Raw genomic sequence first — 15,422 nt, 5'->3', positions numbered from 1 at the left:
TATATTTTTGACGCGTATAATGCAGATTTCTTTAGGGTTGGAAGTCCTGGTTAGCGCCCTTGGATATAAGCGAAAAGCCGGATACCCTACATTTGCTCTATTACCTACGCAGCTATGGGAGGGGTTGGTCCGGAGCTCGGCTTGTGGCCTCGAGCGTGATAATTGTTATCTGTTTAAATATCAAATTAACTAATAGACTAAAATGTCATGTACTTGGTCGTTGAGCCTAGATCAACCTTAGGGAGTTGTGAGAGTAGACAAACCCAGTTTCGCTAGGCACAAACTAGAACATGGAGTTTATCATGGATAGTTCGGCTCCTTGATATCAATGTTTCTATGCCATCCTCAATATTATGGGCATTCAGACCATATACATTTGCTCTTCATTGATCGCTGTTCCGACAATAGCTTGAAATATATAGGAATCAAGTCCTCATGACATGGAATAGGGGCCTGGAGAGTTTGGACGTTTGCAAAACCCGTGCAATAATTTTACAATGGTCAACACCCAATCACTGTCGTACAGTTATCATGCAGATGCAACGCTGTGATTAATGATACCGACTAAACGTTACCGTATATGGCAGAGTTTCATTTCCTTCCTGCCACTGAATCTCCAGCTTCTCTGATGGACTGATACCCACTAAAAATGCCAGGCAACAAGGCAACAAGGCAGTTCATCCGGAAGAAGTCTTTCATCACAGCAACTCATCAACGGAACTGTTTCTCAGACGAAACATCTCCCATCTTCACACATTCTCTTGATTTCCATCAACCATCCTCCTTCCTTCCTTATACCCTCCATCATACATTTCCCTGCTTCCATCACCATGTTTGCAGCTCGTCAAGCTTTCAACGTCGCTCAGCGGAGAGCCTTCTCGGCTTCTTCCCGTCAGGTACCGCATCCTTTTCCTGTCGCTCTGTCACTATTTCCTGGCGCATGCCTGCGGCCGAATGGACTATCAATTGAGAATTATCCGCTAATACGATGATTATAGTCATCTAAAGTCGCCGTCCTCGGTGCTGCCGGTGGCATTGGCCAGCCCCTTTCTCTCCTCCTGAAGCTCAACCCTCGCGTCTCCGAGCTTGCCCTCTACGACATCCGCCTCGGTCCTGGTACGTTTGCGCATCCATGGCCAGTTTGGCGCGACACCATGAGGGATTGATCATCTGACTGTAACACTAGGCGTCGCTGCCGATGTCGGCCACATCAACACCAAGAGCACGGTACGGATATCTCGAGCAATTGAATAGGAACCGTGATAGCTGACACTCTCCAAAGGTGACCGGCTATGATCCTACCCCGTCCGGCCTTAGGGACTGCCTGAGCGGCGCTGAGGTCGTTCTCATTCCCGCTGGCGTCCCCCGCAAGCCTGGCATGACCCGTGATGGTTAGTTTTTTCACTACTGTACCACGGAGCGACGCTGATATTTGATACACAGATCTGTTCAATACCAACGCCTCCATCGTCCGCGACCTCGCCAAGGCGACCGCCGAAGCGGCTCCCAACGCCAATGTCCTCATCATCGCCAACCCGGTCAACTCTACCGTCCCGATCACCGCCGAGGTGTTCAAGGCCCGAGGCGTCTACAACCCGCGCCGTCTCTTCGGTGTCACCACCCTCGATGTCGTGCGCGCCTCCCGGTTCCTCTCGCAGATCAAGGGCTCCGACCCAGCGAACGAGAGCATCACCGTCGTCGGTGGCCACTCGGGCGCGACCATCGTGCCATTGTTGTCGCAGGCCGGATACGAGCTGACGAAGGAGCAGCTGGAGGCCTACGTGAACCGCGTGCAATTCGGCGGTGATGAGGTCGTGAAGGCCAAGGATGGCGCCGGGTCAGCGACGCTGAGCATGGCCATGGCCGGAGCTCGGTTCGCCGAGAGCCTTCTCAAGGCGGCGCAGGGCGAGAAGGGCGTGGTGGAGCCAACATTCGTCGACTCGCCGCTCTACAAGAGCAAGGGATGCGATTACTTCGCCAGCAACGTCGAGCTCGGCCCCAACGGTGTGGAGAAGATCCACGAGGTCGGCACCATCACGCCGTACGAGCAGCAGCTACTCGACGTGTGCCTGGGCGATCTTGCCAAGAACATCGCGAAGGGCGTCCAGTTCGTCAAGGAGAACCCGTAAATGGTCAATATGGGACGGCGAAGCACGCAGGGGAGCGACCGGTCCAAGACGGAAGAGGGACGATTCGGTTCCCAGATCTATACAGAGATTTTTTCTTAGCCCGGGCGTCCAAAGACAGCGCGTATCATAGAAGTTCGATGCTGAATGTCATTATACACGCTTACTCTATTCTATTGAAACCAGTGATTGTGATTACGCTCTCAGATGTGCGATCGACTACGGAAGTGCTCCGTCGCTTTGACGGGAGTGGGGGCAGGTGTGCCGCTCTATCCATATTCCATCTAATCCAGGGCTGATCATGGTCGATACCGTCCCTACTCAGCACTCCCTACATATCCTACAGGCGCATCTCTCCTTGAATATAGCCCTGTGGTCAGAAGCAGTAGATACGGTATGTAGTTTGGATGCAGGGCCAGCTCGGATGGGAGGTCGGAGGATGGGACGGCACATCACGGGACGGACGAAAATGGCACCATGGAATATCCGCTGCACTAGACGGGCGCGTGACAAGGAACACGAGCAAATGGAAGCCCATTATTGGAGATACCGAGCATCACGACATGATCCTTATTACTGAAAAGAGCCGTGTGCAGGACGAGCATGTTCGGAATCACGTCGGCAAGGCGTTTAGGGATGTAGCCTCCTAGGTGAGGTGAGGTGAGATAAGTCGGATGGAACGCGGGCTGCATGGTCAACACAGGACATGGAAGAAAAGTTCGGATCCGCAAGATTTTCGCAGTGCCGAGGTCGGAATCGCGATGTAGATTCGGAGAATAACTCCTGAGAATATTCCGTAATTGCTGATGATTTGGTGGAATGCAGGCAAGGAACATCGGATGAAGAGAGGGACAGAAATTGGACAGCACCAGCCACAGTTTAAGCCTCAGGCCTCAAGGCTGCCATAGCCATTGGCTCACGTGTTATGGATATTTTGATGCCGAAGCCGAGCTCCCGCCATTGAGAGTTGAAAGTTCAGAGTTGGGATGGGAGACTAGAGACTAGACGATCGACTAGTCTGATAAGGGCAATACGTGAAGGTAAGAAATACTAGGTATTACTCAGCTGTGGACTGATTCACCTAACTAATTGTCTAATTCACCCAACTAACCCTCAAGTAGTCGGGATCGGTCTCCTCTGGTTGAACAGAGGCAGCATCAAGTCACCAATATATACGGACCGTACGACGACAAACAAGACTATAAGACACGCTTTCCCCCATTTTAATTTTATACATACCGAAGGATGAAAGTTGGAAGAACGACCAAGAAGTAAAGTAGGTCCCCAACCCGTGTATTGTATCTCCGAGACTAACCCTCCACCAGCCACAGCGATCCCGCGGTCGGCCTCCCCTGACGGTACCAAGGACTGTAATATTTCTTCGCTCTCCACGTTCTCTGCTCTTCCGAACGACCGAGGTTTTGCGACGGTAGCTTACCCCAAACCCACCCAAAGCCGCCTTTCATTCCATATTATCGCCTGGACGTCCTGTCCGAGGCCGACCATCTGTGCACTCTTCCTTCATCTGCTAGGTCTTCATATAGATGCCGGTCGGGATGTTCAATGCTCTGGCAAAACCGCGTACTGCCGCCACCGTCCTCTTTGCCCGCCATCTAACTCCTGCAACCGCCTCCAAGGTACGTCGGACCCTGATCGATTGCTCTTTCGCCTGGCTCCGTGACATCAGATTCACGATCCATCACGATAACGTTGGCTGATAATCCCCTTCAGTTCGCTGCAATGGCCCCTCAAGGAGCGAGAAAATCGTCGGGTCTGCCTTCGGGTAAGTGCCGTGATCACATGAAGCACAATAAGGACGCTCAGCATACTCATCCGCTTCGCAGGCTATGTGGAAGACCTATCACAAGGTCAAATGCTCCGCTATGAAGACTCCCTCCCCCGCCTCCCCGTTCCCACCCTCGACGAAACCGCCAAACGCTATTTGAAGTCCGTCCGGCCTCTCATCAGCAAGTCCGAATTCCAAAGCACCCAGAAGGCCGTCGAGGAGTTCGTCCGCCCCGGCGGGCAGGGCGAGGCGCTGCAGAGCCGCTTGGTGGCGCGTCGGGACGATCCCAACGTGCGGAATTGGATCGCGGAATGGTGGGACAATTCCGCGTACCTGGGCTATCGCGATCCCGTCATCCCGTACGTGAGCTACTTTTACTCGCATCGCGACGACCGCAAACGGCGGGACCCTGCGAAGCGTGCCGCCGCCATGACGACCGCCATTCTCGACTTTAAGAGCCAGGTGGATGCCAAGACGCTGGAGCCGGAGTACATGCGCAAGCTGCCGATGGCCATGTCGAGCTACAAGTGGATGTTCAACGTCTGCCGAGTCCCTGCCAAGCCGTACGATTACCCGGTCAAATACGACTACCAGAAGAACGCTCACTTGGTTGTCATTCGCAAGAATCAGTTCTTCAAGGTTCTGCATGAGGTCGACGGTAAGCAATTGAATGCGGCCGAGCTGGAGCAGCAGTTCCGCCGCATCTACGAGCGTGCCGAGAAGGCTGCCCCGGTCGGTCTGTTCACTTCAGAGAATCGCGACACATGGACCGACGTAAGATACCTTGCCCCTATCCTTCTTTTCAACGATGCTGATTCCAGTCCTAGGTCCGAGAGCGCCTGATCGCGGCCCATCCCACGAACCAGTCGGTCCTCGAAACCATTGAATCCAGCTCCTTCGTTGTCTGCCTTGACGATGCCTCTCCGGTGACGCTCGAGGAGCGCTGCCGCCAGTACTGGCACGGTGATGGCAGCAACCGCTGGTTCGACAAGCCGTTGCAGTTCATCATCAACGACAACGGTACCTCTGGCTTCATGGGTGAACATTCCATGATGGATGGAACGCCGACCCACCGACTCAACGATTACGCCAACATGCTGCTCTTCACCAACGCCCTCGACCTGTCCGACACCAGCATTCGATCCACCCTCCCCGAGCCGGCCCCGCTCAAGTTCACGCTCAACGAGAAGCTGAACGAGGACATCGTCAACGCGCAGAAACACTTCAACTGGCAGATCGGCATGCACGAGCTGCGCGTCCAGGCGTACCAGGGCTATGGCAAAGGCCTAATCAAGAAGTTCAAGTGCTCGCCCGACGCCTACGTTCAGATGATCATCCAGCTCGCCTACCACAAATTCTACGGCAAGAACCGCCCGACCTACGAGTCGGCCGCTACCCGGAAGTTCCAGCTCGGCCGCACCGAAACCTGCCGCACCGTCAGCGAGGAGAGCGTGGCCTTCTGTGATGCCATGGCCAGCGCGGATGCGTCGGACGCGGAGCGCGTCACCAAGTTCCGTGCCGCCCTCGACGGCCACGTGAAGTACATCAGCGACGCCAGCGACGGCCGCGGCGTGGACCGACATCTCTTCGGCCTGCGGAACTGCTTGAAGGACGGCGAGGAGGTGCCGGGAATCTACAAGGATCCGGCCTTCACCTACAGCTCGACCTGGCGCATCTCGAGCAGCCAGCTGAGCAGCGAGTACTTCAACGGATATGGCTGGAGCCAAGTCGTCGACGATGGATGGGGGTGAGTGGTTCTGGGTTGTTATTTGTTTCCAACACTGCTAACGCGTCTTTCAGAATCGCCTACATGATCAACGAAAACAGCATCCAATTCAACGTTGTCAGCAAGAACCTCGGCTCCGAGCGCATGAGCTTCTATCTCAGCGAGGCTGCCTCCGAGATTCGCGACCTCATGGTGCCGTCTTTGGAATCGGCCAAGGCGAAGCTATAGGGACATGGGTAATAGCGAGTGGTATCGGCGGTCTACTTCAGCGCGTGAATGGATTTTTCTCGTGTAAAAAATATGGTGGGGCGAGACTTAGCATCGATTTCTTAACTATTTGGAAGCATGGGGAACGAATAGACGCGGAGGAAGTGCTCCGTGTGCCTTGGTTCATCCAGACTCGGTTCGTTTGGCGGGATATGTCACTGGCTTAGCAGGATAGCGACGTGCATGTCTGAATCGCAGGATTCTGTTTATATATAGTGCAAGGATCTTTATTGCCTGACAAGAGCGCACATCCGAACAACGTCTCATGCTGTAGGCGTCCTCCAATGTTCCGAACCCTACCCCGAGTTCAACCCTCAAAAGCTGTCGTCGAGTTCGTGGTTTCTTCGCACCACGCTCGGACTGTCATCTTCGATCTCGTCGGTAATGTCTCCTCCCGCTGTAAACAATAAATCCTCCACGATCCGCTTGCTGGCTTCCCGTGCTGTAGTTCGATCGCCGTTAGCACATCCCAGCCATAGGTAAAACAGGCTAGACGCTCACCAGGTGTTTGTAGCAGACGACTCTGCGGCACATGGAACTGCATCGTCTTTGGCGGACTAATACCCAACCCATCCTCATCCTCGTCGCTGTCGCTATCCCACGCCTTCGCCGTCCCCGTAAAACGCGACGTAGCCGTCCTCTCCGCCGGATCCATCCTCATGGAGGTCCCCTCGTCTCTCCCGGACAGCCTCCGCGTGGTCCCCGGAGTCATGACGCTCACGCCGGGGGTGCGGACAGTCGGTTTCGGGGTCCGCTGCGCGTTGGACTTGAATGGCGAACCGAAGATCTCGGCGCGTAGCTGCGGGGCCGCGATGGCGGGGGACGAGTCCGGCGAGTCGTTCAGCCAATGTGGGAGGGTCGTCTTCGTCGTCAACCCCGGGGTGACGACGGCGCTAGGTTTGGGTTCGCGGCGCGCTGTGTGCGGGGTCGCGGCGATGCGGTAGGTTTTGTCCAGCATGCGATGCAGAAGGGGATCCTGATGTGCGGTGCCCTTGCGGGCGGAGAAGAGCACTCGGCTCTGCAGGGCGGACATGGGGAACGGAGATGAACTGGCGGTTATATCGACGTCACGTCCTGGCGTCGATGGGAGATCGCTCGTCTTCTGTTTCGCGGCGGACTTCCGGAATGGAGAAGGTACGTCTCTCATGGTCGTGTTCTCCTTGCCCGCCGCTCGATGCCTGGGTCGGGGTGTACTCTGTGCATTACCGATCGAAGGAGAGCTGAGTAGGAGCGTCGAGTCATCTTCGTCCGTGTCTGCTCCCTCGCTTTCGGCGCGTCGCATCGAAGCTTGGATTGTGTCGTTCTCCGTATCGTCGTCCAGCCGGGTCGGTTGAGAGGTGGCATAGCTGGGGTCCCCCTCGGAGAGAGCCGCGTCCTCTTCCAGCCCGGTATGATCTTCGTTATGGGGGTCTTCGTATCCAGACAAGGAGACGTTGGCGCTGGCTTCGAAAAATTGCTTCCAAAACTATGCGGAGTGTTAGCTTGGGCTCGAGGTCGTCGGATCCAACAGCGGACCTTGGATCCTTCCCAGACCGCCTCCGAATGCTTCGCATATTGCTCGACGACCGGTAGAATGCTCGTGGTGACAATACGGTGTGCACGGCTGAAGTTCCGATCAATCTCTATGAGCCCCGTGATGTTAGCCGACCTATTATCGTCATAGTGGGAGATACCAGGCACCTTGGAGAGTGAGGGTAATAGATTGCTCGAGCTTCTCCAGCTCCTCTGGCAGCGTGAGAGTACGCGTCGAATTCGGGTTGGCACGCGACATGATTCCTTCTACTTCGAATTCGGAGGGGAAACGGTTGGAGGTTCGTGTCGAATTGCCGATTGCGCATATCCCCTCAATGATTGATGTCGGTTGCAAAGACCACCTTTGGTGTTAGAATTACATACAGGGTTCCATTCTGGTGCTCATCGGAGAGGAGATATCCCGGAGTACACCTCAGCTATTTATTCGGAAATGGCACTTGGTAAAATCTAATCTGTAAATAGGTAGTCCTATTTCAGGTATTTTGTCTCGACAGGAAGTAGTTCTATGGGTATCTTTGGGTCCTTCATGGACCCTTCTAGTATCTCCCGTCTAATATTGCAAAACACCAAACTCCGCAGGATATCATGCCCAGTCCATAGGTTTCCCTGTTGTTTATTCTAAACCATTTTTTCCTCAGCCTCAATCCGCGCCTGTAGCCCAGGTCTCTAGTTTGCGAGCAAGTTTCCCAGCCGACCGATCGACCAGCGATTCGAAGACGTCGGCCACCCAAAATACGCATCCTGCGAGGACGACGCTTCCCAGAAGCAGGCCAATCCACCATCGTGCGCCTTCCATCCCAATCCAGTTCCAGATCGTGGGTGTCACGCTGTAGCCGACAATGTGGATCAAGGGACCATGAACGATATAGAAACTGTAGGAGATTCGCCCCATGTAAAGCGCAAAATGAGAAGTAAAGGGTATTTGCAGTGCGCCGGAGTTGGAGATGGTGTAGACCAGGAGGGTCGCTCCCAGCCCTTGCAGGAATCTCTTCTCGTCGGTATACGTCGTAGGAGTGTATGAAGAGAGATACCGATATCCTGGAGTCTCCGCGACATCCAAGTTCGGCGTCGATAGCAAGTAGAGAGATGCGACAAATGAAAGAAGATGCCTTATCTGTAACCCGCCAGGCAGCTGCGGAAAGCGGAAATCCAATCCCCCCAGCTGAAACCATCTCCTGGAAGTCGTTAGTCTGAAACCCCTTAGCCAACTCGAGCGAGTCCACTGCTCATTGTCCGGCACCGGCCCAAAGTGGGGGGGCTGCGGCTCTGCAAGTGCGCTGCTAGAATAATGCGAAGACACCAATTCAAGAGACATTGGCTGGGGCGTTTGAGCCGATGTACCATCCAAGTCAGCTGCCTCCCCGATCAGCTTGATTTCCGCCAGTACGGTTCCAGATAGAAACAAAACCATCTCCCAGCGATCCCACATGCCGCAGAAATATATAGCACAAATCATGAAGAGGATTCGCAACGGCGTGTGGCATTTCGAAAAGGCGAACAGAACGATGACAAGGAATAAGGACGAGCGATATTCGAAGGGAACGGTCCAGAGATGCGGGTCGTACGGGTTGTAGTATGGCATCAGAACCCCCTTGTTGTAGTAGTCCCAGATATCGGTCAACTTCCACGTCTCATGTGCCCAATCGTCGACCTGTTCGAATAGGGTGGGGAACTGCCGGTGGTGATTGTCCGCATAGAAAACGTAATCTTTGCTGTCTGCGAATTGGCGGGGGTATTCCCAGAGGCCCAAATGTATCGTCATCATCGTAAGGAACGTGGCCGCGATCGCAGGAAGGTAGAGGCGGATCCCACGCCGGAATAACGAGGAGGCCACGGTCTCGTACAGACGGTCATAGGTCCGACTTCGCATTAAGCGCAATGGCCTGAGGGAGAAGACATAGCCTCCCACCACGAAGAAGACACCGACCATAGCATGACCAGCGATCAGGAGCCGCAGGAACGGGAGCTGAATAAGATGGGTGTTCCGCTCGTCTCTGCCGTAGCCATACTCGACCCGGTCGGTGTAGGAAAAGAGGATGTGGAAGAAGAAGACGAAAAGGGCAGCCATGCCTCGGAGGCCATCCAAGGCGGCATTCGCATGTCGTCGTTTCGAGGCCGATTCCTCGTCGGCATTTCGTGCCTGTAGGAAGCTTGGAAGTAGCAGGCCGACCCCACGGATGGGCCAATTCGAAACCGACTGCATCTGATACAGGGAGCGAAACCCCATCGTAACAGCGTGACGACAGCCCTCACCACAAGGATATATAACGGCCGCACGTCGGGCTACTTTGCGGAAAGGCACCAACGAAATTCAAGGCATCGTGAAGCATACACAGAGCAAACGGAGGGATATAAGAGCACGAAGGTGTCAAAAGCCAACATGAACTTCGGCAAAGAGAGAGTTCCAACCACGAACCAGACTGCAGGCGAGGATTGACTCGGAGAGGAATCATAGTGCTTACCTATGAGAATTAGACAAGAGGATAACAGAGATTAGAGATGGCACTGGTGGTCGGACTCTTGGACAGTGGATACTTGGAAGATTGGAGCCGGGAACGACGGAAGGTGAAGCAATAATATTAATGGATTTGCAACGCGACGGACGCTGGGCGCCGATCCAACTGCCGCCGCGCGTCCCCTGGAAGGATTGCTATTTGCTACTGTTCAAGCGCCATGGCGTAAATGCTTAAGTGCTACGATGCAGCTCTTGGCAACTATTATCAGCAATAACATGAACATGATGGCTGTCACCCTCAAGCTCCTGGAGAAATCGAGTTGGAATGTGGTGTGTATGCGTGTCGGAGATCAGAGGTTATTACTTAGCCATCAGCCCTTCGCATTCTGTCTGGTAGCTTACATAAACCTGGGTATATGAGTACATTATATCTACCCTCCGAGGTGTAATGTACTACAAGCATCTGACTGCCTCCGTCAGGTACTGTCGCATGGGAAGTGCTAAAATGGTTGGAAGTCAGGGTGATCTGATGATCAAGCAGCAGAGTTGTAGTGTGTAAGTTGTGTGTTCTATCTCAATGCCTGGTTCCCTGGCCGTGCAGAGTTGTTTCGGCCTGCGACAGGTAACCTATTGCTTCCGTGATTGATTGACACGCCGTAACAATCAATAATACGTCACATCAATAAACCACCTGACGCCGCTGAAAGAACCGAAACCGAGAAGAATCATTGAACCAGACCGAAAATTGACCAGCAGTCCAAGCTGGTCTCATCTCACCATGTCCATTCAAGCCTCAGCAGTTTGCTCTTCACCATTTGGACTTTGGAGTGGCCTCCTCTTCCCTAGTATAGTCGCGATGTCCATGCACCTACCTCTGCACGTCCCTCAGCCCCTTTTCAGCAAAGTTGAGGCGACGATTGATGTGATCCAAATTGCTTTCCATCGCCAACGCAGCCTCATACGTATCTTTGTCGCGAGCAAGAAGGTTCACGCGCTCAACAACGTGGGACACGTTGGTTCCCTGCTCCCCAGTCACCTCCTCTACTGCCATCATCCGCTCGGGAAGGTCCTCGCGGTCAAGTACGTCCAGGCTCTCGACAACGCGAGACATCTTCGTTTGCTGCTCCCCATTCGTCTCCTCCACTGCCGCCATCTGGTCTTGGAGGTCTTCGACCATGAACCTGACTTCCTCCTCGGATTCATACGCCTCTTCACGGTCCAGTTGCGTCGTTGACTGCTCCAAGGAGGTCAGGTGGGCCGCCGTAGCGATCTGCATCTCCTTGAGCCTTCGGATGGCCATTCCATTTTTCCTGTCCGAGTTGGAAATTGACTCGTGAATGCCTCCCTTCAAATGACCCATCTCCTCTCGGATCCCATTGGCAATGGTATGCGATTCTACGACTATGGTCCGTGTCGCATCCAAGAGGCGGCGTCCTCTTTCAAGTTATCGATGCTAGACAGGACATTGCCATGTTCGGCCTCCAAAGCATCGGTTCGTTGCGATGCGTCCTGTAACCTCGAAGCGAGCTTCTCTTGAACGTCGCGCGACTGTTCGAGTTCCGCAAAAATGTGACGCGTGAATATTTCCAGCACCTGGACACGGCTCTCAACTTTGAGACGGTGCGCAAAGTCCATCGTAGCATGTGTTGACCGTGGTTCAAGGAGATGATCGGAGACTCCCTCGAGAAACTTTAGTTGTGGGTACAATGCCAACATTTGAGCACGAAGCTCCGGCAAGGCCATGGATTCCCCAGTGACGGAGGGTCCAGTGCCATCTCCGGTGGTGATTGCTCCCCCCACAAGGTCCATACCGGTTCCGCTCGGGTCGGCTCGCTTTGCTTTCTTAGTAGAACCGGTAATGACATGTTCCTCGGCCCTCTTGCGCTTGTTCTGGTCAAACTCAGACGCATAATTAGCATTTGGTGGGTTCGATGTCTGTGGGTTCAAGAGACGTTAGCGCCATGTGTTCTTGTACTGACCTTATCTGTAGGATGGTGCGAAGGCATACCTCTTTCGAGTTGGCACCATAGTTTCTGGATTCAGGAACGTGGTCCATCCCTGTGGATGGTTGAGCGTGGTCCACGACCACTTTTGGTTTGGATTTGGGCGGCGGCTTGATATCTGCTTCATCTCCAGAGGAGTCAGTCGAGTTTTCAAACCCAGACTCTTCGGCATCGCTGTTTGATTCTTGATTGGAATCCGATGAGGCCTCTTCCGTGTTGATCTCCGTATCAGAGTCGGATTCAGACTCAGAGGGTAGAGGTCGTGGCTTTACTGGCATGATTGAGGAACCCGTTGTGACTTGAGGAAAATGGACGGAGATGGGTTGGGGATGGGGAATTAGAAGTCGGTGTTGGAGGAAAGAGACGGATTAAATAGATGAAGAAGACGATAATAGTTGCATTGAATGTGTTAGCAGCTGATGCGTCGTGGTAGAGGACGACGCGATGGAGGTGAATCCATCAGGACGTATGACATCCATCGCCAACTCCATGATGGATTTCTCCTGTATATTCCCGTCATTATCTCCCATTCCTGTTCCCGCTTTATCTTTCGATCTTGATCTCAATTCCCCCACATCCTGGTTGGAGAGAACTGTCCCGTCGCACAAAAGCATCGTTGCCGTCTTGTCTTCGTTTGCCTGGCGCCATTTCCGCCGTTAGATCCCTGACAATCCTCCTCGCTTTCCTCCACTTCTTGCAGCTTGGATCTCTCCCTGATTCTTATTTTCATTGGTACTAATTGGCTCACATACGAATACGCCTGTTTTTCAAGGCCGCCGCTGTGTTACGGGCTGAGACCGGAAACTGTTTGCAGCGGAGGCTGGATCTTGATACGAGCAGACCTACAGATATCGGAGTCTGGAGAAGACGTCGGGCACTTGAGCTATCACATCCAGAATTAGCGTCAAATCATCTAATTCCGAACCGTGCAATTGGTGGAGAAGAACCCTGGAAGCCTGAACCTGGGAATCTCCCGATCTGACGTCGCAACTCCTGGATACCCCCGATGTTCCGAAGATCCGACGAACTCTGAAGCCTAGGATTCGGCATCTTATTGCTACTGAATACTGTTCTATTCAAATCTCGACAGTCGGCACGTCCCGCAAGCATCGGACCACTCGTATCTAGACCTCAAGTCACACGATGCCTCCAAAATGCGTTAGCTATCCAAAGTCCGCCTTCCATTACAATGACAACACGTTTTACGCTGAAGCTAGCAATGGACAACGACATCGTCGCGCTGCCATCGTGGAACTCAAGGCACTTTTCCATCCTGCCGACCCCACCTCCAAGGCCGGGGCGACCATTGACAAGGACCCTGTTGCTCACTGGTACGAGGCTCAATTGATGCACTACGGCCTTGTCGCCTCGAAGACCAAAGCAGTCGCCAAATCTCGATTGTTGGATGCGGTGAATGCAGCGTCGCTGAAAGTCCCAGCTGAGATCGCCCGTTATGAGAAGGAATTAAAGAAAGAATGGCAATCGCAAACCCGCGCTGTGAAGAAAGCACCCACGACTCAGAAGGTTGCATCTAAGTCGACGACGAAGAAGAGGGGACGCAGCGATGACAGCAGCGCTCCGCTCCCTGCAGAATCATCGAAGAAGAAACAGAAACCGACAGTTCAGATATTAGAGCCTGCTGCCTTGAGTTCGAAGAGTGGAGCGAAGGATAAGTCCACTGGTTCCGCCCGGCCTACGCCCACCGCGAAGCGAGGCGAAGCGTCGACTGCTGCAGCGCCTCGTCTGCGCCAGACCGCGAGACGAGGCACAGGTCGCGTCGCCCGGGGCGGAACCTCGCAGAGAGCCACAACCACGCCGAGTCTGCCAAACGCGTCTGAAACAACGGCGGGACGACCGAAGCAAACGGCTAGACGTGGGGCGTTCGCGCGTCGTGGTGGTACCGGACGCGCAACAGTCGCACCTCGAGAGGAGCTCGCGTTCCCGGAAATAGACGAGAGCGATGAGAACTACAGTTCGCAAGGCCGCTCGAGTGGCTATGGTTATCTTGAAGTGGAGGAGGGGCGCGACAACCACTACAGCTCTCAAAGGGATTCCGACGGCTACGGCTACGACGACGATTCCATTCCACAGGATTCGGACAGCGATCCAGAGGTCGATGGGCCGCTCGGCATGATCAATGGAACATACTACCTCCACTGCCCGGATCTCGATCAGTGGAGTCAGTATAATGCGGACGAGTTTACGCTAAGTCTTTGTCTCGCAGGGACCTTTGTCTGGGGCGCGTACGATTTCGGTGCATATTCGGGCATCTTGTGCATCCCCCGGCGACCGTATGAAGCGTCTGATGAGAAATTCGAGTTCACTTGGCGAGGGCGAGAGAACGGAGAGGGGGTGATGTCATTTGGGCCAGGGAATCACGGTTGGATCCGGTTTCTGAGGGACGGTAGGATTGAGGGGAAGATTAACTGCTACGGTAATGCTCACTTCGAAGGAGAGAAAGGGGACGAGCCCGAAAGAAGCTTTCGTGATATGAAAAACGAGTGGGACGGGTACAATGAGGATAACTACAACTACGAGAACCGGGCTCGATGGGGAGGAGGCGGGTGGTGATTTTGGTCAATCAGGCTTTGACAGCAATGTACGCCAATTTCGGAACCAAGATCTCTGATCTCTTTCGTTCTTGTTGGTAATTGTATTGCTCGCGGCAATTCGATGATCATTCGCTTACTTTCTAGTCTCCCATCATTATACATAATGTTTGCGTCCAAGCTGTAAGGGTCGATTGCGTAATGAAGGTAGCGTGTAATCACAGATGTGAGAGAAGAGGTTTGCGAAATACCGCTTTATTGATTGAGTTGGCACTGAACAAAAGGTCACGGTGGATGATGATAATATCGTTATTACTAAATTATGTCCTCGCCTTGACAATTGCAGTCATATTGAAGCGAGAGAAAATGTTAAAGCGCCCTCAATAGCCGTGAGGCTGCCAGATATCTTGTCTGAAGTACACTGAGCTGAAAGGATCGATCCGACGACCAGAATGCATGAAAGAAGAATAGAAAACACAAACGACGCCTCGCCGAATGTCCCATGTGGGCTAAAACCCCCCCGAAAAGGACGCCATCTCATGTCCGCGCTATTGCGGAAATGCTCTGCCGCCAGAGACTAACCATTCTAGATAACCCATTGGCCATGCTATGCAGATCGCTTCTATGACTTCTTCAATGTGAAGAAAAATACACCCTGTGTGTTGCGCGCCGTGAAAAGATACGTGCCGGCAACGCCTCAGAGAGGGCGCCGTATGGGAGGGTCATAACCTGCCCAGAACCACATCGTTATTCCGGACTCCAGGATAACATGAGCGCATGACTGGGAAGGGTGAAAATACATGAAACGGAGAGCCTGATGTTGATGCGTCGGAAAGTCAGAAAGGAATAATCCACGGCTGTGCTCGCCCTACAGGTATCTCGATGCATAATAAAGAGGAGCAAACAATAAACCGACCGGACCGGCTATAATGATGAAACGGAGAATGAGGCGCTATGCCATCAGTTGACGTAGAGGA

General features: G+C 53.5%; 7 protein-coding genes across 7 annotated transcripts; 3 read left to right on the top strand and 4 right to left on the bottom strand.

Annotated features, from left to right (window-relative positions):
• The first annotated feature begins 469 nt into the window (after positions 1-469).
• Positions 470-2,309, top strand: P152DRAFT_438138 (malate dehydrogenase). Its single transcript, XM_033677601.1, has 5 exons — positions 470-896; positions 999-1,116; positions 1,187-1,227; positions 1,283-1,391; positions 1,444-2,309. The coding sequence occupies exons 1-5, from the start codon at positions 831-833 to the stop codon at positions 2,127-2,129; spliced, it is 1,020 nt and encodes a 339-aa protein (XP_033533249.1). The 5' UTR covers positions 470-830; the 3' UTR covers positions 2,130-2,309.
• Positions 2,310-3,866: 1,557 nt separating this feature from the next.
• On the top strand, positions 3,867-5,866 carry P152DRAFT_467199 (acyltransferase ChoActase/COT/CPT; the record flags this gene model as incomplete). The annotated part of the gene is made up of 4 exons (XM_033680755.1): positions 3,867-3,909; positions 3,971-4,686; positions 4,740-5,659; positions 5,713-5,866. The coding sequence occupies 4 exons, from the start codon at positions 3,867-3,869 to the stop codon at positions 5,864-5,866; spliced, it is 1,833 nt and encodes a 610-aa protein (XP_033533248.1).
• A 233-nt stretch (positions 5,867-6,099) lies between these two features.
• P152DRAFT_459555 (uncharacterized protein) lies at positions 6,100-8,136 on the bottom strand. The gene is made up of 4 exons (XM_033679706.1): positions 7,586-8,136; positions 7,421-7,527; positions 6,407-7,370; positions 6,100-6,347 (listed from the first exon to the last, which is right to left on the bottom strand). Exons 1-4 carry the CDS (start codon positions 7,674-7,676, stop codon positions 6,220-6,222), a joined length of 1,290 nt encoding a protein of 429 aa, XP_033533247.1. The 5' UTR covers positions 7,677-8,136; the 3' UTR covers positions 6,100-6,219.
• On the bottom strand, positions 7,877-9,988 carry P152DRAFT_459554 (uncharacterized protein). Its single transcript, XM_033679705.1, has one exon. The coding sequence runs from the start codon at positions 9,663-9,665 to the stop codon at positions 8,079-8,081; it is 1,587 nt and encodes a 528-aa protein (XP_033533246.1). The 5' UTR covers positions 9,666-9,988; the 3' UTR covers positions 7,877-8,078.
• A 773-nt stretch (positions 9,989-10,761) lies between these two features.
• On the bottom strand, positions 10,762-11,193 carry P152DRAFT_474763 (uncharacterized protein; the record flags this gene model as incomplete). Its single annotated transcript, XM_033681350.1, has 1 exon — positions 10,762-11,193. The coding sequence occupies one exon, from the start codon at positions 11,191-11,193 to the stop codon at positions 10,762-10,764; it is 432 nt and encodes a 143-aa protein (XP_033533245.1).
• P152DRAFT_459553 (uncharacterized protein) lies at positions 10,802-11,939 on the bottom strand. Its single transcript, XM_033679704.1, has 2 exons — positions 11,884-11,939; positions 10,802-11,815 (listed from the first exon to the last, which is right to left on the bottom strand). The coding sequence occupies exons 1-2, from the start codon at positions 11,897-11,899 to the stop codon at positions 11,295-11,297; spliced, it is 537 nt and encodes a 178-aa protein (XP_033533244.1). The 5' UTR covers positions 11,900-11,939; the 3' UTR covers positions 10,802-11,294.
• A 1,100-nt stretch (positions 11,940-13,039) lies between these two features.
• On the top strand, positions 13,040-14,467 carry P152DRAFT_438127 (uncharacterized protein; the record flags this gene model as incomplete). Its single annotated transcript, XM_033677600.1, has 2 exons — positions 13,040-13,776; positions 13,945-14,467. 2 exons carry the CDS (start codon positions 13,040-13,042, stop codon positions 14,465-14,467), a joined length of 1,260 nt encoding a protein of 419 aa, XP_033533243.1.
• Between the last annotated feature and the right edge of the window lie 955 nt (positions 14,468-15,422).

Source organism: Eremomyces bilateralis, assembly GCF_010015585.1.
Source record: "Eremomyces bilateralis CBS 781.70 unplaced genomic scaffold P152scaffold_13, whole genome shotgun sequence".
NCBI classification, from domain to species: Eukaryota; Fungi; Ascomycota; class Dothideomycetes; order Eremomycetales; family Eremomycetaceae; genus Eremomyces; species Eremomyces bilateralis.
Note: the sequence above shows the minus strand (reverse complement) of the source record. Positions and strands in the feature narration are given on the sequence as shown.